Source organism: Kogia breviceps, chromosome 19, assembly GCF_026419965.1.
Source record: "Kogia breviceps isolate mKogBre1 chromosome 19, mKogBre1 haplotype 1, whole genome shotgun sequence".
NCBI lineage: Eukaryota > Metazoa > Chordata > Mammalia > Artiodactyla > Physeteridae > Kogia > Kogia breviceps.
Window position 1 is genome coordinate 21,512,951 of NC_081328.1, and position 25,990 is coordinate 21,538,940.

General features: G+C 44.0%; 1 protein-coding gene across 1 annotated transcript; it reads left to right on the forward strand.

Moving 5' to 3' along the window:
- The first annotated feature begins 11,134 nt into the window (after nucleotides 1-11,134).
- On the forward strand, nucleotides 11,135-17,929 carry CHCT1 (CHD1 helical C-terminal domain containing 1). Its single transcript, XM_059047607.2, has 5 exons — nucleotides 11,135-11,185; nucleotides 12,539-12,640; nucleotides 12,908-13,083; nucleotides 13,518-13,645; nucleotides 17,844-17,929. Exons 1-5 carry the CDS (start codon nucleotides 11,135-11,137, stop codon nucleotides 17,927-17,929), a joined length of 543 nt encoding a protein of 180 aa, XP_058903590.1.
- The last annotated feature ends 8,061 nt before the right edge of the window (nucleotides 17,930-25,990 follow it).

Here is a 25,990-nt window from a genome sequence, read left to right on the forward strand (position 1 = left end):
ACACAGGGAACTCTGTAATGACCTATGTAGGAAAAGAATCTTAAAAAAAAGTGGATATATGTGTATGTATACCTGATTCGCTTTGCTGTACAACAGAAACTAACACAACATTGTAAATCAATTATACTCCAATAAAAAAGAAAGAAATTGAGTCCCTTCTGTCCAGCAGATGGAGAAACTATGGCCTCAAATACCTCACTCTGCCATGCCCTTTGTGAGTGTTCTCTCTCCCTTCCCTTTCTCTAACCACTCCCCATCCCTAGTCCATCTCTCTTCTTTAACTGGCTCACTTCTCTACCTGTAGATGACATCAGAGATGCTGCCCTTGGTTTGGGTGGCTATCCTCCTTGACATTCTCATCTTTTCACTCTAATCTGGCTTCTCCACTCCAGTCAAGCTAATGTGATCCCTTTCCTGCACACAATTCTTCCTTTTTTACCATCTCTGTGACTTTGCCTATGCTATTCCATCCACAGAGAAATCCTAATCCCTTCTTGCCAATCCATCAGATTTGGCCTATAAATTATTTATTTTAGGAAATCCTTCTTAACTAACATTTCTCAATCTCTACGCTCTGCTTCTCACCAGCCCTTTGGATTCAACCTGAAACATGGGGACTTTGCACTTATGGAGATGTCACCCACTTGTATCATCACGATGGATTTGTATGAAGTTATGTATGTACTTTCCACTAACTATGAACTCCTTCCAATGGTACCTGCTTACTTCTTTCCCCTGTATCTGTTGTATCTTGTAGTTGTAGTTGTAGCTGATCAACTACAAGTTGATCCCTTGTAGGTGTATCTCATGCAACTACTCAGGACAGAATTCTGCACAGAGTTGCACTCAAACTCAATATATTACAGTTGTACAAGTGAAACATCAATGGGTAATTCATCCCAAGTGCAAGCCTGGAAAGGAAGCCAGATTTGATCCTAAGCCAGGTTTGAAACAGCTTAAGGGAAAATGTCTTTTCTGAGACCAGGTTCCCAAATGCATCTCTTTTTTGTGGACTAGGAGACTCCCATTTTTTTGCCAGTGGGGATAAATGAAGCTTCCTTGAAACATACTCTGCCAGGTAGCACAAATAAACCATATAATTATATTTCCTTAAACAGAAAAGCCCAGAACATAAGGATATGTGGGTTCCCTGGGTTAGACCAAAGGCCATGTAATTCAGATTATTTATTTATTTTTTAAATTTTTAAATGGAGAGCTGGTCAATTCCACCCCTACTTTATTTATTTATTTATTTATTTTTGCCACACCACACAGCATGTGGGATCTTAGTTCCCCGACCAGGGATCAGACCTGCATCCCCTGCATTGCAAGTGCAGAGTCTTAACCAATGGACCACCAGGGAAGTCCCAGATTTTTTTTAAATAAACTTTTTAACAACAAGGTCCTACTGTATAGCACAGGGAACTATATTCAATATCCTGTGATAAACCATAATGGGAAAGAATATGAGAAGAATGTATATATGTGTATAACTGAATCAGTTTGCTGTACAGCAGAAATTAACACAACATTGTAAATCAGCTATAGTTCAATAAAATAAATTTTTTTAAGTTACAGAAAAGTTGCAAAGGTTTTATAGAGAGTTTCTATATACTCCTTACTCAACTTCCACCATTGTTAACATCTTATATTATCATGATATATTTGTCAAAGCCAAGAAATAGACATTGGTATATTATTATTATCTAAACTCCAGGCTTTATTTGGATTTCACCAGTTTTTCCATTAATGTTCACTTTCTGTTCCAGGATCCAACGCAGAGTACCATTTTGCACTTAGTTGTCATGTCTCCCTTGTCCTCTCTAGTCCATGACAGTTTCTTGGTCTTTCCTTGTTGTTCATGGCCTTAACAGTCTTGAGGAAGACTGGCCAGATATCTTGTAGAATGTCTCCCAATCTTGTTTTGTCTGATGTTTTTCTCATGATTAGACTGGGGTTATGGGTTTTTTGAAAAATACTGTGAAGCTGAACTGCCCTTCTCATCACACATCATATTTGGGAGTGCATACATGAAAACCACATGACATCATTGGTAATATTAACCTTCATCATTAGGTTGATTTAGTGTTACCAGTCTTCTCCACTGTAAAGTTACTAACATTCCCTGTTCCTACTCTATTCTTTGGATAGCTTGGATCTTGATGGGCATCAAAAACTATTTTGTAAAGAGAGCAGGGTAATTTGACACTGTAATGGCCTTAGGTTTTATGGATTTACTCAAAATATTCCTAATTCCAGAAGGAGTCCAAAAAGACAAAGAATCTTCTCGAAGTCTGACCTTCTGAACTATAGAAATAAACCAAAATGTATTAATGCCAACTTGTCAAGCAATGCAACATTACATAGCTCGAAACTTTTTAACAAAATCGAATGCAATCTATTGACAGCCAAGATCTCCCAGCTTCTTAAAATCTAGAGAAAATTTATGCAGATCTCCAATCTGTAGAGGATAGAAGTCCAAAGTGTTTTTCAAGGTTTCTCCAAATTCCCAAGAATTTATGTCACCATGGTGGTACCTTCAGATTGAATTTTTCCCTCTGTACCTTATCTTTTAGCTGTCCCTTTATCTCTTCACTGGCAACCAGGGCCCAAAATAAGATAGCCTAGATTCTTTTTGATTCATCTCATTCCCAAAGAAACACGAATCTGAGGCTGTTGAGTAGAGTAGACATGAAGGGTTTTAGTGAAGGGCTGCATCTCGTACCTTACAGCCAGTGAATACAATCCACATTAATCCTTTTGGCCATCCTTTCCCAGGAATGTCTTATTGGAAGTGTAGTCTCCGTCTGACCCAACTTCCAACTCACCCCACAGTGAGCCAGCTTATCATTATCCGTTTTGCTGGCTTCTTGCTCTGCAGTGTCCCCTCTTTCTTCCTCTCCCTTCTGGCATGCCTTGATTGACTGCCACACCGCAGCTTGCAGGATCTTAGCTCCCCGACCAGGGATCAAACCCAGGCCCCGGTAGTGGAAGTGCAGAGTCTTAACCTCTGAACCGCCAGGGAATTTCCCTGGCATTCTAGATTGAAAGTAAAAACAAAGGCCAAATTCTTCTCATTTTCTCTTTCACATCATCTTAGCTATCTCTTTTTGGTGATAAGGCTCCTTGCCTGCAGGTGTCACCTTCTGCCCCCGGAGTTATAAAGTTGCTGGAGGAGCTCATGGTCTCTAGAGAAAGGGACGCCAACCAAGCACTTCCTGTGCAGCAGGCATGTGAATGGACCCCTTTACCTGAACAAACTTTATTTGTTCATTCTATTTTTTTATTGCTCTCTAACACTGTATTAGTTTAATGTGTACAACATAATGATTTGACATATGTGTATACTGCGAAACGATCACCACAGTAAGTTTAATTAACATCCCTCACCTCACATAGAGAACTCTATTTAATCCTCAGAGAAACTCTGTAAGGTAGGTTTTGTTATCTCCTTTTGACCATTGAGGAGATTATAGCTTAGAGACAGTGGGGTGCTGGTAAATGCTTAACCAACAGTTTGGTGGGAAGAGACCCTGATTTGTAGTGATTTTGGTTTCTGCTGTGTAAATACTCCTACTGCAGCCAACATCCAGCTACCAATATGACATCACTGAATTTGGAGATGGGAGGAGATGCTTAACAGGATACCATGATATAGTATCTCCATCAAACAGATACAATAGACATAAAAACCTCCCAGGCAAAGATCATTGTAAAATGTACAAAAATAATCAAGAAGTGCTGAGTTTTGAATATTATTTTCTTTCCGATATAATTTATTTAACTAAGTTTATATTTTTACTTTTTACAGAATTAACCTTTTTTTTTTGGCTGCGCTGCGTGGCATATGGGATCTTAGTCCCCCAGCCAGGGATCGAACCCACACCCCCTGCATTGGAAGGGCAGTCCTAACCACTGGATGGCTAGGGAAGTCCTAGAATTAACTTCTTTATTGTGGTAAAATATACATTACACAAAATTTACCATTTTAACCATTAAAAAATTTTTTTTAATTAATTTATTTTTTTGTCTGCACTGGGTCTTCGTTGCTGTGTGTGGGCTCTCCCTAATTGTGGCGAGCAGGGGCTACTCTTCGCTGCGGTGCGCTGGCTTCTCTTGCTGTGGAGCACGGGCTCTGGGCATGCGGGCCTCATCAGCTATGGCACATGGGCTCAGTAGTTGTGGCTTGAGGGCTCTAGAGCGCGGGCTTAGTAGCTGTGGTGCACGGGCCCGGTTGCTCCGCGGCATGAGGGCTCTTCTCGGACCAGGGATCAAACCCATGTCCCTTGCACTGGCAGGAGGATTCTCAACCACTGCAACATCAGGTAAGCCCTTAACCATTTTTAAGTGTACAATTCAGTGGCATTAAGTATATTCACAATGTTGTATAGCTATCACCATTATCTATTTCCAACAATAAACTTTTCCATCATCTCCAGCAGAAACTGTAACTATTCTTTCTTTCTCCCAGATGCTGGTAACTTTTATTTTCCTTTCTGTCTTTTTAATATAAGTGGAATCATACAATATTTGTTCTTTTGTATCGGGCTTATTTCATTTAGCATAATATTTTCAAGGTTCATCCATATTGTAAAATCCATATATAAAAATTTCATTCCTTACAAAAGAATGCCATTTGCAGCACGTGGATGGACCTAGAGATTATCATACTAAGCAAAGAAAGTCAGAAAGACAAATACCATATGATATCACTTATATGTGGAATCTAAAATATGACACAAATGAACATAGCTAACTATGTTAGCTATGCAAACTCACAGATATGGAGAACAGACTTGTGGTTGCCAAGGGGGAAGAAAGGATTGGGAGTTTGGGATTAGCAGATGCAAACTGTTTTATATAGGATGGATAAACAAGGTCCTACTGGATAGCACAGGGAACTATATCCAATCTCCTGGGATAAACCATAATGGAAAAGAATATTAAAAAAGAATGTGTAGGGCTTCCCTGGTGGCGCAGTGGTTAAGAGTCCGCCTGCCGATGCAGGGGACGCAGGCTCGTGCCCCGGTCCGGGAAGATCCCACATGCCTCGGAGCGGCTGGGCCCGTGAGCCATGGCCGCTGAGCCTGCGCGACCGGAGCCTGTGCTCCGCAACGCGAGAGGCCACAACAGTGAGAGGCCCGCATACGGCAAAAAAAATAAATAAATAAAAATAAAATAAAAAATAAAAAAGAATGTGTATATGTGTATAACTGAGTCACTTTGCTGTACAGAAGAGGTTGGCATGATATTGTAAATCAACTATACTTCAATTAAAAAATAAATTCAAATATACATGTGTATAACTGAATCAATTTGCTGTACAGCAGAAATTAACACAACATTGTAAATCAACTATACTTCAATAAAGTTAAAAATTTTTTTTCATTCCTTTTTATGGCTGAATAAAATTCTATTGTATGTATATACAACATTTTGTTTATCCATTCAACTGTTGATGGACACTTGGGTTATTTCCACCTTTTAGCTATTGATAATAACGTTGCTATGAACATTAGTGTACAAGTATGTGGAGTTTCAATATCATTTAATGTCTGTGTTTAACAAACAGCTGACAAAATTCCTGAAAATTTACCGATCAGCTCTGGTGAGCCTGTTAGAGCCTGTCAGAGCTAGCTCTAGCACAACGCTGGAGAGTCCATTATTTAGTAAATTAGACCCAACAAGGGCCAATTTGGGATTCAACTCCAGCATTTTTCAAATGTGCCTGATGATAAGAATTGCCTGGGACATCTATTAAAATAGTGATTCCCAGGCCCTTGTGGGAGATTCCGAAGCTTTGAGGTGAAGTGATTTTACTCATCAGAATTTGTCTCAGTCTGGAAAACCTGATATGAGCCTCCAGTACCAACAAATCTAGGCCTGAAGGCAGGGGGTACAAATATGCTGCCCTGGAAGAGGGGAGGTGAGCATAAGCCCTTTGGGACTTTTTTTTAAATCAGAGAATACTTTGAATATCAGTACTCATTTTAATGCCTAAATTCTGATACATACATTTTTATTTTTATTTTATTTATTTATTTATTTTTTAGAGATGACTTTTAAAAAATTAATTATTTTTGGCTACATTGTGTCTTTGTTGCTGTGTGGGCTTTCTCTAGTTGCAGCTAGCGGGGGCTACTCTTCATTGCGGTGTGCAGGCTTCTCATTGAGGTGGCTTCTCTTTTTGCAGAGCACGGGCTCTAGGCACGTGGACTTCAGTAGTTGTGGCACGTGGGCTCAGTAGTTGTGGTTCATGGGCTCTACAGTGCAGGCTCAGTATCTGTGGCACACAGGCATTGTTGCTCCATGGCATGTGGGATCTTCCTGGACCAGGGCTTGAACCCATGTCCCCTGCATTGGCAGGTGGATTCATTTCATATGAATGAAACCCCATATTCATTATTTTTAAGAATGCAGATAATATGCAAAGAAAGTGAAAAATCACCCTCACTATTTTGAAGTGTAGCCTTCAAAACTTTTTTCTATGTGCATATAAATACCTACAAAAATGGGATCATACCACCCTATCAAATTACCCATTAAAGTTTTCACAGAACTAGAACAAATAATCCTAAAATGTATACAGAACCATAAAAGACCCAGAATTGCCAAAGCAATGCTGAGTAAAAAGAACAAAGCAGGAGGCATAACCCTCCCAGACTTCAGACAATACTACAAAGCTACAGTAATCAAAAGAGCATGGTATTGGCACAAAAAGAGACATATGGATCAATGGAACAGAACAGAGAGCTCAGAAGTAAACCCACACACCTATGGTCAATTAACCTTCAACAAAGGAGGCAAGAACATACAATGGAAAAATGACAGTCTCTTCAGCAAGTGTTTAACCTTCAACAAAGGAGGCAAGAACATACAATGGAAAAATGACAGTCTCTTCAGCAAGTGGTGTTGGGAAAGTTGGACAACTGCATGTAAATCAATGAAGTTAGAACACACCCTCACATCATACACAAAAATAAACTCAAAATGGCTTAAAGACTTAAATATAAGACATGACACCATAAAACTCCTAGAAGAGAACATAGGCAAAATATTCTCTGACATAAATCGTACTAATATTTTCTTATGTCAGTCTCCCAAGGCAATAGAAATAAAAGCAAAAATAAACAAATGGGAACTAATCAAACTTACAAACTTTTGCACAGCAAAGGAAACCATAAACAAAACAAAAAGACAACCTATGGACTGGGAGAAAATTTGCAAATGATGCGACCAACAAGGGCTTAATTTCCAAAATATACAAACAGCTCATACAGCTCAACAACAAAATAACAAACAATCCAATCAAAAAATGGGCAGAAGGCCTAAATAGACATTTCTCCAAAGAAGACATACAGATGGCCAACAAGCACATGAAAAGATGCTGAACATCACTAATCAAGAGAGAAATTCAAATCAAAACCACAATGAGGTATCACTTCACACTGGTCAAAGTGGCTATTACAAAAAATTCTACAAATAACAAATGCTGGAGATGGTGTGGAGAAAAGGGAACACTCCTACACTATTGGTGGGAATGTAAATTGGTATAAATGGAAAATGGTATGGACGTTCCTCAAAAAACTAAAAATAGAGTTGCCATATGATCCAGCAATCCACTCCTGGGCATATATCCGGATAAAACTATAATCCCAAAAGATACATGCACCCCCATGTTCAAAGCAGCACTACTCACAATAGCCAAAACATGGAAACAACCTAAATGTCCATCAACAGATGAATAGATAAAGAAGATGTGGTGGGCTTCCCTGGTGGCGCAGTGGTTGAGAGTCCACCTGCTGATGCAGGGGACACGGGTTCGTGCCCCGGTCTGGAAAGATCCCACATGCCGCAGAGCAGCTGGGCCTGTGATCCATGGCCACTGAGCCTGTGCGTCCAGAGCCTGTGCTCCACAACGGGAGAGGCCACAACAGTGAGAGGCCCACATACGGCAAAAAAAAAAAAGAAGATGTGGTATACAATGGATATACGATGGAATATTACTCAGCCATAAAAAAATAATGCTATTTGCAGCAACACGGATGGACCTAGAGATTATCAAACTAAGTGAAGTAAGTCAGAAAGAGAAAGGCAAATACCATATGATATCACTTATATGTGGAATCTAAAATATGACATAGGGACTTCCCTGGTGGTGGAGTGGTTAAGAATCTGCCTGCCAATACAGGAGACATGGGTTTGAGCCCTAGTTTGGGAAAATTCCATATGCCTCAGAGCAACTAAGCCCCTGTGCCACAACTACTGAGCCTGTGCTGTAGAGCCCATGAGCCACAACTATTGAGCCCACGTGCCACAACTACTGAAGTCCATGCGCCTAGAGCCCATGCTCCGCAACAGGAGAAGCCACTGCAATGAGAAGCCCACGCGCTGTAACAAAGAGTAGCCCTCGCTCGCCGCAACTAGAGAAAGCCCGCATGCAGCAATGAAGACCCAACACAGCCAAAAATAAATAATAAATTTAAAATAAATAAAGTATAACACAAATGAACTTATCTGTGAAACAGAAACAGACTCACAGACATAGAGAACAGACTTGTGGTTGCCAAGGGGGAGGGTGTGTGGGAGAGGGATAGATTGGGGGTATGGGATTAGTAGATGCAAACTATTACATAGAGAATGGATAAACAACCAGGTGCACAATACAATATTCAATATCCCATGATAAACTATAATGGAAAAGAATATGAAAAAGACTAAATATATGTATAACTGAATCACTTTGCTGTACAGAAGAAATTAACAAAACATTGTAAATCAACTATACTTCAATAAAATAAACTTTAAAATAAATGGGATGGGGCTTCCCTGGTGGCGTAGTGGTTGAGAGTCTGCCTGCCGATGCAGGGGACGTGGGTTCCTGCCCCGGTCCGGGAAGATCCCACATGCCCGCGGAGAGCATGGGCCCGTGAGCCATGGCCGCTGAGCCTGCGCATCCGGAGCCTGTGCTCCACAACGGGAGAGACCACAGCAGTGAGAGGCCCACGTACTGCAAAAATAAATAAATTAATTAAATTAAATTAAATAAATGGGATCATACCATACATGCTGTTCCAGTTCCTGTTTTCCATGTCATTAAATACAGATATAGACTAGCAATTTAAAATTTAAAAATTTTAATCCATATTTAATTTAAATTTATTCTTATAAATTTAATTTGGTAGGGTAGTATTTTAATAATTAGTAGTATTTTAGTAGTAAAGTTTTTTTGTTTTTGTTTTTGTTTTTTGGCTGTGTTGGGTTTTTGTTGCTGCGCGCAGGCTTTCTCTAGTTGCTGTGAGCCAGGGCTACTCTTCATTGAGGTGCACAGGCTTCTCATTGCAGTGGCTTCTCTCCTTATGGAACAAGGGCTCTAGGCGCATGTAGGCTTCAGTAGTTGTGGCTCGCAGGCTCCATAGTTGTGGCTCACGGGCTCTAGAGCACAGGCTCAGTAATTGTGGCGCACGGGCTTAGTCGCTCCGCGGCATGTGGGATCTTCCCGTGTCCCCTGCATTTGTAGGCGGATTCTTAACCACTGCGCCACCAGGGAAGCCCAGTAAAGTATTTTTTAAATTAATCTTAACCTTAATATTTGAGTAGTATTTTTAAGTATGTGTGTGCCACAATGTATTTACCCTTTCCTATGGATTACACTTCAGTTGTTTAAAAATTGTCACCACTGTAACAGTCCTCATACATATATCTCTCCGTAGGGCTAATTCCTAGAAATAGAATTTGTGAGTCAAAAGGAATGCATATTTAACATTTTAAATTACATTTTGTTTTACTAATTATTACTGCCAGTAGAAGTTTGTAAAAGAGCTCCTTTCCCCTCACTCTTGCCAGTGTAATTATCCTTCTTAACAGACGCAAAATAATCTTGAATTGGGGCTCCAGTTTGGAGGCAAAGTCACCTTGTCCCCTAGGAACGTCAGGTGCTAAATATCCCTGTCAAACGCGGCTACTGCTGCCAGATGGCGAGAGGGAGACCTGGGAGGACCGTGCCGCAGCCTCAGCCCGGGCTGGGTTGGCCAACGGCGGTCCGACCCAGTGCCCGCGAAGACAGGGGAGGTAGAGGGCCAAACGGAGGGGGGAAAACGGGACCCGGGCCCAGAGGACAGAAAGGCAAGGGCCAGAAGAGGGAGTTCCGCGATCCAAGGAAGAAGATGCGGGTCAGGTGAGGGAACTGAGGCCGCACGGTCTTACCAGCGCCCCGACCCGCTGTGCGCCCTGAGCGGCCACCAGGGCCGCGGTAGGGTTGAGGGGGCGGCTTGGACCCGTGCCCCCGAGCGCCTCCGAGGACCTCCCAGCGACCTCTGATCCGCCCGAGGGCGACGCAGGAGGGAAAAGCCAGGGCGGTCGGAATCCGACCCAGACCCTCGCGCCCCACCTAGTGGCGGCGGACCCAAGGCAATTTACGGGACCTCTCTGCGTCTCAGCTAGTCTTCTGTGAATGTGGATCACTGCTGGAACCTACCCCGGGGAAGACTGTTGTGAGCGTTAATTGAGATAATACATGGTGGCTAGTATTTCTATACACCTCTCTAGAAACACCACCACCACTCAACACAACGGGCTCCTTCCCTTCCTGGAGATTACGGGGGATGGAAGAGAAGATCTATCCCAGGACAGATTTACAGTGTTCCCTTCTCCCTACACCCTCTAGTCCATCATCCCCAGTCGGGAAAGGGATGTTAGAAAACCTGGTCCTCACTCTTGGGAAGCCCACGCTGTAACTGAAGGGGCATGAATGGTACACACACAGGAAAATGACTTCAAAAGCCTTACCCGGGTTCAAAATGGACAGCATCTGACAGTTCTCTTGGGAGAAGGGGTGCCAGCCCCTCCTGTCCAGCTGTGCGCTCTGACAAAGTCCTGGGTCTACCTGGCACAACCTGCTCACTTCCCTAGGCCAGTCGCAGTTGAAGGAGAGGCTGGTCACCCGGGGAACGGGGGGGGGGGGGGGAGGGGGAGGGGCACGGCACTCTGTGTTGGCAGTTGCCATGGTTTTGCTCCGAGTTCTGAGTGCCAACCTGCCCACTCCCTGAGACACTGAGGTCCCAGAAGCAATAGGTCAGAAGCCCGAGGGGGCTGAGGAGTGCTACCTCTGGAACCCATCAGCACACCTGTTGAGATGGAAGCCTCAGATGCGCGGGGGGGTGAAGGGGACCAGCCACTAGAGAAGGTGCAGTGGGGTTGGGGATGTGAGGGAGGAAGGAAAGGAGGGCCCTGGAGGGGCTGGTTTGGGAAGGCAGAGAGTATGAAACTCAAGGAAGGAGAGAAGAAAGAAAAAGAGTGAGGTGCACGAGTTGGCAAGAGACTGAAAGAACAAGAGAAGGTTAATTCATTTAGACAGATGTTTATCAAGGACATATAATACCTGGCAAGATGATGGGAAGGTTCTCGGCAAGATGATTGTTGTTTATGAAGATACACAGGCTCGGGTGTGTGTGTGTATGTGTGTGTGCACATGCGTTGTGGTCTGTGAGGTCTGCCTGATTTGTGTGGTGTGGTTATGGGATTGATCAGCCAGAGTCCCCTCTCTCTTGGGTCTGGAGGAGCCTGTGCCCCATTCCCTCTCCATCTTTCTCCCCCCCCTTTCCCTAGTCTCTCCCTTCCGAGTGGTCTGGGCCTGGATCTTCCTCGTGCCCCCTGAACACAGGCAGGAATTAATGCTCACTTTTCTGAGAGGCTTTTGAAAGGTCAGGTGTAAATCCCGTGTCAGTCTAATCCTGTGCTCTGACTTCAAGTATTATTCCACAGTCACTTCATCGTTATTAATTTTCAGCTTTTTTTTGCCCCAGCTTGATGTCAGAAAGTTCCTTCTCGTCATCCGTATCACCGTCATATACTTTCTGAGTGCCCATTAGCCCGAGGGCCTGGGATTTAGGCACTCAATAAGTGCTGAATGGGGCTTCCCTGGTGGCGCAGTGGTTGAGAATCCGCCTGCCGATGCAGGAGACACGGGTTCGTGCCCTGGTCCGGGAAGATCCCACATGCCGCGGAGCAACTAAGCCCGTGAGCCATGGCCGCTAGGCCTGCGCGTCCGGAGCCTGCGCTCCGCAACGGGAGAGGCCACAACAGTGAGAGGCCCGCGTACCGCAAAAAAAAAAAAAAAAAAAAAAAAGTGCTGAGTAAATGAGTCCCTAATCATTCCCCTCAAGGAGTTACTTAAACTTCTTGGTGCGGTTAGTGTTCTCATCTGTAACCAGGAATAATGATTTCTAGCCTCACAGAATCTGTGGGAGAATAAAATGAGTTAATGTTTATCAAGTGCTTTGCAAAGTTAGCTAGTATACTGTGCTATAATTATTATAAAAGAAATGGGTCGGGCGTTCTAGGTTTTCTAAGCAGGGATTCTCAGAGAGGGTTTTCTTTGCCCGGGGCTCACTCGCCTGAGTGCTGGCTCAAGGACGAGGTCACTGGGAAAATGGAGAAGGGCTTTGGCTGGCATCTGGACCAGTGGTTGCCCAGCACTGCCCCTCAGGAGCAGTAGCCCAAGCCCGCCCAGCTGACTCCTGCCCCTGCCTCCTCCCAGGGGACGGATGCACCCTGCTTAGAGGGGAGCTCCAGCACCATCCCTGCCAGAGACTCACTTGTGTGCCAGGCCAAGGGCCTGGGCCAGGACACCTTCAAAATTGTGAGTAAGGGGCCAGCCCAGGACCCTGTCCCCTGTTCCCCACAGGTCAGGAGAGCCGGGTCAGAAATTGGCAGGCCTTAGACTTATAGTTCACAGCCCCACTTGACACACTCTTGGGAAGGAAGTGGGGTAAGAGGTTGTCTGGAGCCTCCTCAACACTTCCTGGGCCATAAGGGTTGCAGCTGGGCCAACCTGCTGGCTCTGTGGGGCTGCCCAGCTGCCTCTTCTTTTTCCTGTGGTCCCTCACTTCATCTGTTGCCTCCTAAGTGTAAAGAATATCTAAGGCCGCTGAAGAAGTTCCTGCGAAAGTTGCACCAGCCCAGGGACCTTCCCCAGAAGAAGCAGCTAAAGTACATGAAGCAGAGCCTGGTGGTCCTAGGGGACCACATCAACAGCTTTCTGCAGCACCACTGCCAAGCCTGGGAAATCAAGCACTGGAGGAAGTAGGGCAGCCTCCTTACCCTTACCACTACACTCACTCCTGGGCCGACCCCTCTAGAATCAAGGTCACAGCGTAGTGAAAATCTCCTAGTCCTTCATCTTAGTGTGGAAGAGTCAGGATCCTGGAGTGAGCATGGTGAAGGGGGATGGGGAGAACAGGGTCCTCTAGTGACTCAGGGCAGCACTGAGTGGCCAAAGAACTCTCCTGACCCCAGGGGGAATGGCCTCTGATCGAATAAGTGCTGTGTGGTGTGGGGGGCTCCTCACCGATACAGGGTATCCAAGGTCTGGCAAATCCCCATGACTCCATGTCCCCAACGAAAAACTAAGGAGGCAGCATTTCCCCTTGGGTGGTCCTGGCCACAGGACAAATGCTGGAGGGAGAGGGGCTGTGCTCCGCCCCCCTCAGCCTCGGGCTTGGACTTCTCCCCTGCAGGATGCTCTGGCAATTTGTCTCCCTCTTCTCAGAACTGGAGGCGAAGCAGCTTCACAGGCTCTACAAGTATACCAAGAACAACCAGACGGCCCAGTGCCCGGTGAAGTTCCTCCAGGGTCCAGCTGAGGGTCGGTTGGTGTGTTTTTAAATTGTGAGGGGAGGCCTGCAACTGGAGGGCGGCATGTGGGATGTGGGATCTTAATTCCCCAACCAGGGATCAAACCGGCGCCCCCTGCAGTGAAAGCCGGGAATCCTAACCACGGGACCGCCAGGGAATTCCCTGAAGGGCCCTCTGATATAGCCAGCACCCCTCAGTCGCTTCCACACTCACTGCCTGAGGAAGACGCCACTGCCCCTGCGGCAGGCACAGAGTGGGGCTGAAGAGGGCAGAGACTCAGCTGCAAGTTCTAGATATTTATTCATCCTCCTCACCCACACCCTGATGTGAACAGGGACAAGGACTGTTCACAGTCCTTGGGGAGCCATGGGCAGGGATGATTGAGGCCAGGCAGAAAGGCACAGCCAGCTTGGGGAAGACTCTGGAGACTGTTGCAGAGGACAGAGGACAAATTCCTGGGCAGGGACTCCCCTGGTGGTCCAGTTGTTAAGACTCCGAGCTTCCAATGCAGGGGGGCGTGGTTCGATCCTTGGTCGGGGAACTAAGATCCCACAGCCATGAGGCATGGCCAAATAATTTAAAAAAATAAAAATAAAAAGTTCCTGGGCAGGCTTTGTCCAAAAACAGTGCTTCTCAAACATTTTGGTCTCAGGTCACTTCTACCCTCTTAAAAATCATTGGGAACCCCCCAAAACATGTATTCCTGTAGGTTACATCTATTGATATTTATTTGCCCTACTAGAAATTAAAGCTAAAGAAATAATTCAAAATATGTATTTACTAATTCATTTAAAAATAAAAACAAGGAGTCCATTATATATTAACATAACTTTTATGAGAGTTAACTATATTTTCCAAAACAAAAAAATTTAGAGAGAAGATTGGCATCGTTTGACATTTTTGCAAATCTCTTTAGTGTCTCATATCTGCCTCTGCTGAATCTCTTATGATATAATGATTAATGGCTTAGTTGCTCCGCAGCATCTGGGATCTTCCTGGACCAGGGCTCGAACCCGTGTCTCCTGCACTGGCAGGTGGATTCGTAACCACTGCACCACCAGGGAAGTTCCATCTCTGCATTTCTCTTTCTGTCCATTTTCCTTCCCCCTCTCCACTTTTTCTTTTCTCTTTTTTGCCCTTTCCCCGCAGGTATGCTCATTATAGAAAGTTTGAAATGTACAGATAGTATAAAATAGAAGAGAGGAAAATTACCCGTCACCCACAGGCATGACTGTTAACATTTAGGTGTGTTTCCTTCACTGTTCTGTTTCATCCCAACCCCCCAACCCGGAGGTCTCAGGAAACATGCCTTTTTCAGTTAACATGTAAACAAAGCACTTTCCCATACAACCAGAAGCAGAGCAGAGATGTTTCTAGAGGCTAAGAGCAGGGACTCCCAGGAACTGTCCAAGCAGCAGCAGAATGCCCCCTTTAGCGTTGGCAGGGTATGGGCGGAGGAGGGGTTCATTCCACCAGGGAGGAGGCCGTCCAGCCAGCTGGCCTGGGAACCGCCTTCCCGGCAGCCTTGGCCTCAGCAGTGACTGCGCGGCCTGGCTCTCTGGACAGAGGGTGTGGGATTAGGGGACAGAGACTCTTCAGTGAGACGGACCCCAGCCAAGGTTGGAACCTATGAAGGCCCCTCCTGTGCACTGAGGTGCAGAGAGGTGTTGGACCACCTACCTCTCACCCTTCTGGAACTGGCTTCTTGCTTAGCTCCTGGGGGAGAAAATGAAGGCAAAAGGTAGCCTAGGACCGCAGAGCATGGTCCTAAACTGGACCCAGGTGTTCCTCTGAAGGCCGGGCTGGCTGGGGCAGCCCTCAGGGCGTCTTCACCAGTCACAGCTGGACCAAGTGGGAGGGGAGGAGTGAGGATGGGTCAGGTACAGAGGGCCCAGGTCAGGCAGCTACCGAGACCCAGAACTCTGCCTGGGCTCTGCGGGGGCCCGTGGCCCCAGTGCCTATGGTTTAAATTGAGGGAGTAAAACATACAGTGGAATGAAGGCCAGTTCATCATTAAGATGATCTAGGCCAGGGACTTCCCTGGTGGTGCAGTGGTTAAGACTCCTCACTCCCAATGCAAGGGGCCCAAGTTCAATCCCTGATCAGGGAACTAGACCCACATGCGTGCCACAACTAAGAATTCACATGCCACAACTAAGGAGCTGGAGAGCCTCAATTAAGGAGAGGGAGAGCCGCAACTAAGGAGCCTGCCTGCCACAACTAAGACCCGATACAACCAAATAAATAAAATTAATTAATTGATTTTAAAAAAGGATCTAGGCCAAGCTGTCCATGAATCAGATGAGGATAGTGAGGTGCAGGCTTTTGGGCCAGCGTCTCCCTGTACCAAGAGCTCTGTACCTCTCAATTTCACCCAAACCCTGCAGCATCCTGATGAGATGGGCATTATTATCTCCCTCCTACAAATGGGCAATCTCAGGATACAGGGTAAAGGGTAGGTCTGGAGGAGGTAGGTTTGGGACAGGATTTAAAGAAAGGAATAAGGAGAGGGAGGGGGAAGGGGAAAGAGGTGGGAGGGACGTGTGTGTGGAGGTGAGGGGGCAGTGAGTAGACAGGCTGGGCTCAGGGGTGAATGGCCGAGCACATTGCAGAGGTGCAGGCTGGCGGGTAACAGGAAAAAGGCTTAGATGGTGGGCTAAGAAATTGGGCTTGAAATTGTAATTTTAAAATAACATTTTATGACAAACATAAGCATATCCTAGAAACTTAGATAATACAGATCAGGAAAAAATAAGAAAATATAAACATTGTCATCCACAGTTAGCACTTTCCAGATGTTTTTTATGCATATAAATACCTGTATTAAACCAAAATGAGGGCTTCCCTGGTGGCGCAGTGGTTGAGAATCCGCCTGCCGATGCAGGAGACACGGGTTCGTGCCCTGGTCCGGGAAGATCCCACATGCCGCGGAGCAACTAAGCCCGTGAGCCATGGCCGCCAGGCCTGCGCGTCCGGAGCCTGTGCTCCGCAATGGGAGAGGCCACAACAGTGAGAGGCCCGCATACCGCAAAAAAAAAAAAAAAAAAAAAAAACCAAAATGAGACCATGCCATATATAGGATTTTGATTTGAACTTGCTTTTTTCAGTTAATTATAGAAACCTTCCATGTTAACATCTTCATTTCATCTAATTGTTGGATTAAATACTCCATTTTCAAATTTTCCCAGCAAAGATATCTTTTGCACTGGTTTCCCAAACCATGTGTTTCACCTGGTATGTCTCTTAAGCCTCTTTTAACCTAACCGAGTCCCCTTTCTGTTGAAGAGATCAGGGTATTCTGCAGAATGTTCCAATTTCTGCTTTTTTCTTCTTGCTTCCTTTTGGTATCTTTGAAGCTTGTTCCTCTATCCAGGAGCAGGATTGTAGGTCAAGAGCCTCGATAAATTCATGTTAAACATGTTTTTGGCAGGGATATGTTACAGATGAGGCTGTGTTTTTCACATTGTATTACATGAGATAACAAATACTAGCTGGCAGAGCCACCATGACTGAGTGAATCACCAAGTCTATCGTGCAATTAAAAGTGACCTCGGGCTTCCCTGGTGGCGCAGCGGTTGAGAGTCCGCCTGCGGATGCAGGGGACGCTGGTTCGTGCCCCGGTCCAGGAAGATCCTACATGCCACGGAGCGGCTGGGCCCATGAGCCATGGCCACTGGGCCTGCACGTCTGAAGCCTGTGCTCCGTGAAGGGAGAGGCCACAACAGTGAGAGGCCCACGTACCGCAAAAAAAAAATAAAAATAAAAAAATAAAAGTGACCTGCATGGTGTTTCTTGGACACCATGTTCATGAGTCAGTTCTTAAGGAAAAAGATGGCAACGGTGTTTGCAAACACCCCAGCAACAAAGTACTGGGAATTGGGTTGTGAAACCAGAGAGAGGAGTGGGGAGGAATCAGAGTTGGAAGCCAGAGGTCTAGTCCCAACTGTACCCCTAACTTGACTTAGGCTTTGAGCAGCAGCCCATTTCCTTACTCTGTGCCTGTGTGAGATCCCTCAACTGTAAATTGGAGGGATACCATCTCCCTACCCTACAGGGTTTCTGTGAGAAAAGAGTAAGGGACATAGGTTGGAAGCAAGATAAGATTTTGTTGTTCTTCCTTTGAGTCCCTATCATGCCCCCCACGTTACAGAATATTCTCTTACTATTCGTGATGTCATCAGCACTGTCTCCGACTTTCCCTTTTTCAGGTTCTTTAAGGAAACTTCCTCAAAAACCAAAACTCAAGAGAAAGAGGATTAAGGAAGCCCCAGAAACTCCAGAGACCTGCCCATAAGAATACCCAGCTGGGGCAGAGGGCCAGCTCGCCCTGGATCCCAGAGCACTTGTACCTGAGGGAGTGGGGGACCAATGAGGGGAAAGAAGAAATTATCTTTATCAAAAGGATACTCAGGTCTTAATTATGTATAAATGGGGCAAGGAAATAAACATCCTTAATACAGTTTGACTTGGCTAAGGCGGTCACTGTGTCAAGGACCATCAGTCTGGGTGGAGATACATGTAAATAGACGTTACAACGGGGTGACACAGGTGGGAGTGGAATGGGCCTGGGGTCAGTCAGAGAGTGATAAGTCTGGCGCCTGCCTAAATCGTCTGCCCTTGACCTTGTGGGAAAGTTAGTGGGGGGACAGTGAGAAGGGAGATGTCAGGAATGAGCTGGTGTGACTCGGTTATCAGGCGAAGTGCATGGAAGTGAGAGAGAGTAGAGGCAGGAGACCAAAGAAGTAACCATATTAATAGTCTTAGCTAGGAGCTATACTCAATATTATGTAATAAGCTATAAGGGAAGAGAATCTGAAGAAGAATAGCATACATGTGTATAACTGAACCACTGTGCTGTACACCTGAAACTAACACAATACTGTAAATCAACTATATTTCAATTTTTAAAAATTAAAAAAAAAAAGTCTTAGCTAGGATGTTGGTTCAAACCTGTGGTCCAAAATTGGCAGCCCATGTGCTGAATTCAGACCACTGATGTGTTTTGTTTGCCCCTTGTGGTGGTCTACTTGTTTAAAACATTTTTATTTTAAAAAGTCAGTTGCCAATATTAAGTTGGTACATTTCACATTAGAAACAACAGTAGTTTAACAAACTGGCCACACTTGGACCTGTCTTCTTAAATGACCACACCTGGCTGGGGCTTGAGACACACATGGGGCTCAGGTTTCACTGATACTCTTTCCAGTTCACCACAGTCCCCACCCTCCCTGTTGCCTTACACACTGGCCTTCTTCACTTTCTTTCTATCACCTTTTGATCCTTTTAGCCTTTAGTATTTGTTACCCTTAGGGTATATACAAATGCAATGAAGCTGTGCATGAATGGGGGAAGAGTAAATCTGTGAGACTAAGGTAAAGTTGACAGTTTTTGGTGACAGAAGTGGGAGATGAGAAAGGAACGGAAGGGGAGGAAGTGAAGGTGGTACATTGTTTCTAGCTAGAAAGGCCAGGTGGATGGAGGTCAATTCCAGGAGGAGAAGTTGGTCCAATTGTATTCCAAGAACACAGAAGAATCAGGACTCTGCTAGCAGCAGCAACATATAGTGTCCAGTATGGGCTGGAGTGGATGGGACCAGGACAAATGTGTGTGACCCTTTTTCCTTTCCTCCCTCAATTTGTACTCAGGAGTGAATATCATCAAAGATTTAAAATGTTAAAATGAGCATCAGTCAGTGGGCTTTCCTGGTGGCGCAGTGGTTGAGAATCTGCCTGCCAATGCAGGGGACACGGGTTCATGCCCATGTCCCGGTCCGGGAAGATCCCACATGCCACAGAGCGGCTGGGCCCGTGAGCCATGGCTGCTGAGCCTGAGCGTCTGGAGCCTGTGCTCTGCAACGGGAGAGGCCACAACAGTGAGAGGCCCGTGTACCGCAAAAAAACAAAAAAACAAACAAAAAAAAGAATATCAGTCTAGACCTGAAAACCAAGTACAGGGAAGCATAAACAGGGAAGGAGGTGGCAGCCCCAGCTGCTTCTTTGTTCCTGGTACCCATTGCCTCCCAGAAGCAAAATGAGAGGCTAAGGCAGGGGCCTGGGATCAGGCTTACTGGGTGTTCCTGACAGTCCTGACAAAGCAGGGAGGATTTTATATGGGAAAAGAATCTGAAAAAGAATGGGTATATGCATATAACTGCATCACTTTGCTGTACACCTGAAACAAACACAACACTGTAAATCAACTATACTCCAATATAAAATAAGAATTAAGTTAGAAACAAAAAGCAGGGAGGATTTGTGAGAGAAGGGCAAGCAGGCTGGAGGGTAACCCTGACGACTGGGGGCTCTCCAATTTTCTCTACTCCTCTGAGATTTCACCGACAAGTCCCAGGGAAAGGGCTGGCTGTTTGGGGAACGAATCAGAATAAGGTGAACCCTGTGTGCGAGGCAGCACCGCCACCTAGAGGAACTATGGAACTCTACAGCCTTCTTCTTCCCGTGGAAAGAGATGGAGACCGGGAGGAAATGGGGGAGCTTCCTACCAGCCTTGAGGACAATCAGGAGGCCTGAAAGCAAAATGGGCAACAGGTGAGGCTTGGTTTTGGAGGCCTCTTAACTCCTTCCTCAAATTCAGTAGGATCTCAGAATTCTAAAAAGGCAGATCACGTGACATTGCTCTGCTCAAAACCCTCCAACAGCACAGAGGCTTTTTAGGGCAGTGAAAATACCCTATATGATTCTAGAATAGTGGATACATGTCATTATACATTTGTCCAGACCCACAGAATGTGCAACACCAAAAGTGAACCCTAATGTAAACTATGGACGCTGGGTGATTATGTTGTAGCAATGCAGGTTCATCAGTTGTAATCAATCTACCCCCGATGGGGGATGTGGGTAATGGGAAAGGCTGTGCATGTGTGGGGATGGCAGTATACAGGAAATCTGTGTACCTCCTGCTCAATTTTTCTGTGAACCTAAAACTTCTCTGAAAATAATGTATTAAAACAAACAAACAAGCAAAACCTTCCAAAAGCTTTTTCCCTCATGCAGGTTAAAAGCCAGTCTTTGCGAGGGCCTGCAAGGTCCATTCTGTTGCCTCTCTGCCCTTATCCTTGCTTTTCTCATACCTGTCAAGCATACTCCTGGCCTAAGGGCTTTTTCACTGGCTGTTTCCTCTGTCTGGAATGTTCTTTCCCAAGCAATTACAATAGTACCCAGCATGTAGCGGACACTTAACACACATTTGATGAATGATTTAATGAATAAATGAACCAAAATAGACCTTTCGCCCAAACACCACCTGGTTCAGAGGGGATAAAAGAGGCCCAAGAGGAAAGGTAACTTCTCCAAGGTTGAGAAGGAAGTCAACGCCAGAAGTGGGACTAGCATTCAGACCTGATGACCCCAGGCCAGCACACATACCACACACATGCTCTACCTGCTCTCCGCCAACACGCTCACTTCCCACAAAATGTCAATAACACACAAGACCCGATGTATGACTTCTCCTGGGATCGGCTGTATTTTCTTAGTAACAATATCTCTAAGGTGGACTTGGGGACACCAGAAATAGGGGGTGGGGGACGTTATTTGGGGGTGGGGAGCCTTGGTGGAAACCCCAAACCACACCTTGACCTAAGCTGCCTGTGGATAGGCTCACCCTGAGGAACATGACTCACTGATGGCTCCTCTCCTAGTGAATAATGGATACTTTCCCTAAAGTCTCAAACAGAAGAGTCTCCTGACCACAGATGTAATGATTGACTGCTACCTGACCCACGCCCACCCCAGGCTCCAGAGTCTCCTGGCCGTCTCCTCTTCATAATAACACTGCAGCAAATGCTATGACTCAGAAGAGATGGCAAAGTGCTTTGCATCCATTCTCCTCGAACCTTCATGTCAAACTTGTGAGGGAGATTCCACCCCATTATAGAGAAGAAAAGAGGGGCTTAGGGGCTACCACAGCTGAATTGAGAGATGGACTTTTCAGGTCTATTGTCTCCACATCCAGTGCTCCTGGGTTTTGACTTCACAATTTTTTTCCTTTGCGCAGGCAGACATTTCCTATTTTTATATAGTTAAATTATCAGTCTTTTCTTTTATGGCTTCTTTATGACTTCGGAAGATCTTCTTCACTCAGAGAATATTTAAAATTCTCTCTCTCCTTCTTCTAACACCTTCTTCTAGGGTTTCAGTTTTTACATTTAACTCTTTGGTCTGTCTGAAATTTATTTTGATTTAAGTTGTGTAATAGGATTCCAATATATATATTTTTCAGGTGGCTAAATTGTTATCCTTGCACATGTGGGAATGTATTTATAGGATATAACATATAAGGGAAAAATTCACCTTTTCTACACTGTTTTGAAATGTCACACTTATCATATATTAAGTTCCTGACTTACTTGGGTCTATTTCTGAACTTTCTGTTCTGGTCTATTGATCTGTCTGTTCATATAGAGTTGGGTTTTAATGAAAAAGGAGAAAAAGATATACAATAACAAAACAGGATATGATAGGAAAAGAGTATACAGATTCTAAAGAGAACCAAATGAAATTTTTAAAGTGAAAAATAATTATGGATATTAAAAACGTAATAGTCAAGTTAAACAGAAGACATCTGAATTTACAGATTCATCTTGACATCATAAAGCAAAATACTGTAACCAGACATTATGGGCCTCCAGCTAAGCAGTATGTTTTCAAAAAATTTGAAACTGAATCTGATCAGATTTCTAGCTCTATTACCAGTTCATAGGAAATACAAGGGACTGAGGAGCACATTAAATGATACCATGGGGACAGAATCAGCAAACTCTTGAAGATGTGAAAATTCACAGAACCAACAAACCAGTTACTTTAATATATAAACTTCAAAGTGGGGGAAAAAAGAGTAAGAGAAAATCTAAAAATTAAAAGAGATTGAAGAACTATGACCAAAGGACATAAGAGGACCATGTTTGCACCGTGATTAGAACAAACCAGTTCTACAAAAACGTTTCTGAAACATTCAGGGAAATTGAACATGGGCTGACAAATTTGATGATATAAAAGGATAAGTTAATATTTCTTAAGTGCGGTAATAGTATTTTGGAGTGTTTTATATATATATATATATATATATATATATATATATGTATGTATATTTTTAAGATTTTTAATTTTTTTTTTTGGCCATGCTGCGTGGCATGAGGGATCTTAGTTCCCCGACCAGAGTTTGAACCCCTGCCCGCTACAGTGGAAGCATGGAGTCTTAACCGCTGGACCACCAGGGAAGTCCCTGGAGTTATATATTTTTAAAGCCTTTATATTTTAAAGATGCCCAAACAGTAAAATATTTGTAGACAAAACAATATGATTCTTGGATTTGATTTAAAATAATCCAGGACTTCCCTATGGTGCAGTTGTTAAGATCTGCCTGCCAATGCAGGGGACACGAATTGGAGCCCTGGTCCAGGAAGATCCCACATGCCACGGAGCAACTAAGCCCGTGCACCACAACTACTGAGCCTGCGCTCTAGTGCCCGCGAGCCACAGCTACTGAAGCCCGTGCGCCTAGAGCCTGTGCTCTGCAACAAGAGAAGCCACTGCAATGAGAAGCCCGCGCACCGCAACAAAGACCCAATGCAGCCATAAATAAATAAATAAATTTATATATTTAAAAAACCTCCTTGAAAAAAAAAAAAATAGGCTTCCCTGGTGGTGCAGTGGTTGAGAGTCCGCCTGCTGATGCAGGGGACACTGGTTCGTGCCCCGGTCCGGGAAGATCCCACATGCCGCGGAGTGGCTGGGCCCGTGAGCCGTGGCCGCTGAGCCTGCGCATCCGGAGCCTGTGCTCCTCAACGGGAGAGGCCACAACAGTGAGAGGCCTGCGCACCGCAAAAAATAATAATAATAATAAGGTACTGTCTAGAAGCGATCACATTCTTTTCAAACTTTATATATCCTGTCTGGCTTAACTATTTTATGCAGTTATCCAGAAATTTTTTAAAATTGTGGGAACTCATAAAACTTACCATCTTAACTATTTTTAAGTACACAGTACTGTTAATTATATTCATTGTTGTGCAACTGGTCTCCAGAACTCTCATCTTGCAAAACTGAAACTCTACTACACCCATTAATAGCTTCTCCCCATTTTCCTCCCCTCCAGCCATGACAACCACTCTTCTCCTTTCTAACTTCTCTAGATAGCTCATGTAAGTGGAACCATCCAGTATTTACTCGCTCTCCTCTCCCTTTTGTGACTGGCTTATATCAGTTAGCATAATGCCCTCAAAGTTCATCCATGTTGTAGCATGATGGACATTTGGGTTACTTCCACCTTTTGGCTATTGTGAATAATGTTGCTATGAACGTGGGTGTACATATGGTCATGACAATGGCTTTAACAAAGCTTTAAATAAAATGCTGCATAAGTACCAAGAAGTGGCAACTCAAGCTTTAAGGGAAAGCTTCCCTTGTCCTTTCAGCTCGATGAAGGAGATTTTATGCAAGAAATGGCATTCCATACAACAGAGGAAACAGAATGTTCAATGTCATGGAGATGTAAAAGGAAAAAAGTTTAAATTCAGTATCACCAGGGAATTCCCTGGTGGTCCAGTGGTAAGGACTCCATGCTTTCACTGTGGAGGGCTGGGTTCAATCCCTGGTCAGGGAACTAAGATCCCGCAAGCCGCACAGCGCAGACAAAAACAACAAAAAAATTCATTATCACCAAAGGTGGCAGGTGATGAAGTCAGTGCTGACTATTCCAGGTGCAGGTGGGATTTTGTCTAAATGTTGATCAATTTTCTTTGTCATCTTTTAAAATCTCATTTCCTGTAACTAACTGTTTCTGAGTGCTTTAGATTCATGCTGTTTCATGGTGGATTTTTAAAAAGACCTAATGTGACCCCGCCATTCACACGAGGAAATAAAACACAAAGAAGCTTATAATGACATATCTCAAATTCCTACTGTTGAGAGGCAGGGCTTGAACCCTAACCCACACCCAGGGTTTTCTCCATTGTCACCAGCAGAATTTCACCAGGTCTCATCACCCATTTTCAGCCTTTTAGAGTTAGAAGACTAGGAAAAAGAGTGGTGTGGTTAATACTGTAAAGACCAGAAAGTCCCCTGCATTAACGCAGCGCTTATCGTTTCCAAAGTACTTTCACGAGCACCATCTCCAGATGCTGTTACCATGTGTCTTCTCTGCCACACAGCTCACTTTTGTTGAACAAGAACACTGTTGTTCTAGTTCCGACAGTTTCTCTCACACTGTTCTCTAATAAAAAGTCTGTGATGTTTCAACAATCCCAAGTCCCAACCAAAAGTGAGCACAACTAAATTGGAAACAGATATGCTATGAATGCAGGAACACTATATTTATTAAGTCAATAATTCATTTTTAGCAATACAAGTACAGAATATATCACAATGCTGGTTACAAACATACTTAGTATGGTTTAATGGTTACAAATAATGGTGGGCACTACAAGTTTGTGATAAGGATGACATGAAAGGTCATTCTGACACAATGAAGAATTAATTGCCTTTAAAAAAATCTATCAATGACCTTAGATATTTCTATAGAAATTACTGTGGCACTATTAGTGGGGATTTTCATGTAAAGAATTGACAGTGATTTGCTTTTAATTGTTTCATTAAGAGATTTTTGATTCTATTAAACTAAAATCCCCTGTTGCTTAGTAAAGTATAAAAATAGTACTGACCTGGTAATATTTAATAAAACATAGCATTCATTCACATCATAAAAGTGGAACTAAATTGAAAAGTTTTAGTTACCATGGCAACATATCTTCCCATAAAAGAAATCTACAGAAATGAGTAATGTTACACAAATGGTACCTGCAAAGTTATTTAGTGATCCAACACTTGTGCACCACAAACCAAGTTTTCTAGATACCTATATATAGCATATATTTTTAATCTTAAATTTTACTTTTGAAAAAAAATGTGCACTTCAAAAAACTCACTAAGGCCACTCATGCTATAGATGCCTAGGACTGTAATTAAAGAATAGCATTATTTTTAAAAATGCCAAAGCACACTCCTTCAGCTCACCAACAGGGTAAAACCAGTTTTCTGCCTAAAACATTCCTGAGATTTGTGGACAATACAACTACTAGTGTTCAAGCTGGAGATTAATTCAAATGTCAGATAAAAAAAAGGACTTTTCTAGCAAGAACTGAGGTCCTCCAAAGCCAAGAGGTGAAATATACATGTTAATTCTTAAAGCAAAAATAAAACTCTTAAAGACGTTTTTACTTATAAATAAGTATTTTTCCAGTAGTAACTTTGCCATCCAGAAAAAGAACAGTTTGGAAGCAGCAAGGCTACAAATTCAGGGGAAAAAAAACAACAAAACTGAGTAGCAGTTAATACAGGTA

Coding starts and splice junctions, on each gene's coding strand:
- CHCT1 (XM_059047607.2), top strand. CDS start 11,135: ATGGAAGCCTCAGATGCGCGGGGGGGTGAAGGGGACCAGCCACTAGAG. Junction 12,641..12,907: donor GCCAGGACACCTTCAAAATT/GTGAGTAAGGGG, acceptor TTGCCTCCTAAG/TGTAAAGAATATCTAAGGCC. Junction 13,646..17,843: donor CCTCCAGGGTCCAGCTGAGG/GTCGGTTGGTGT, acceptor TCCCTTTTTCAG/GTTCTTTAAGGAAACTTCCT.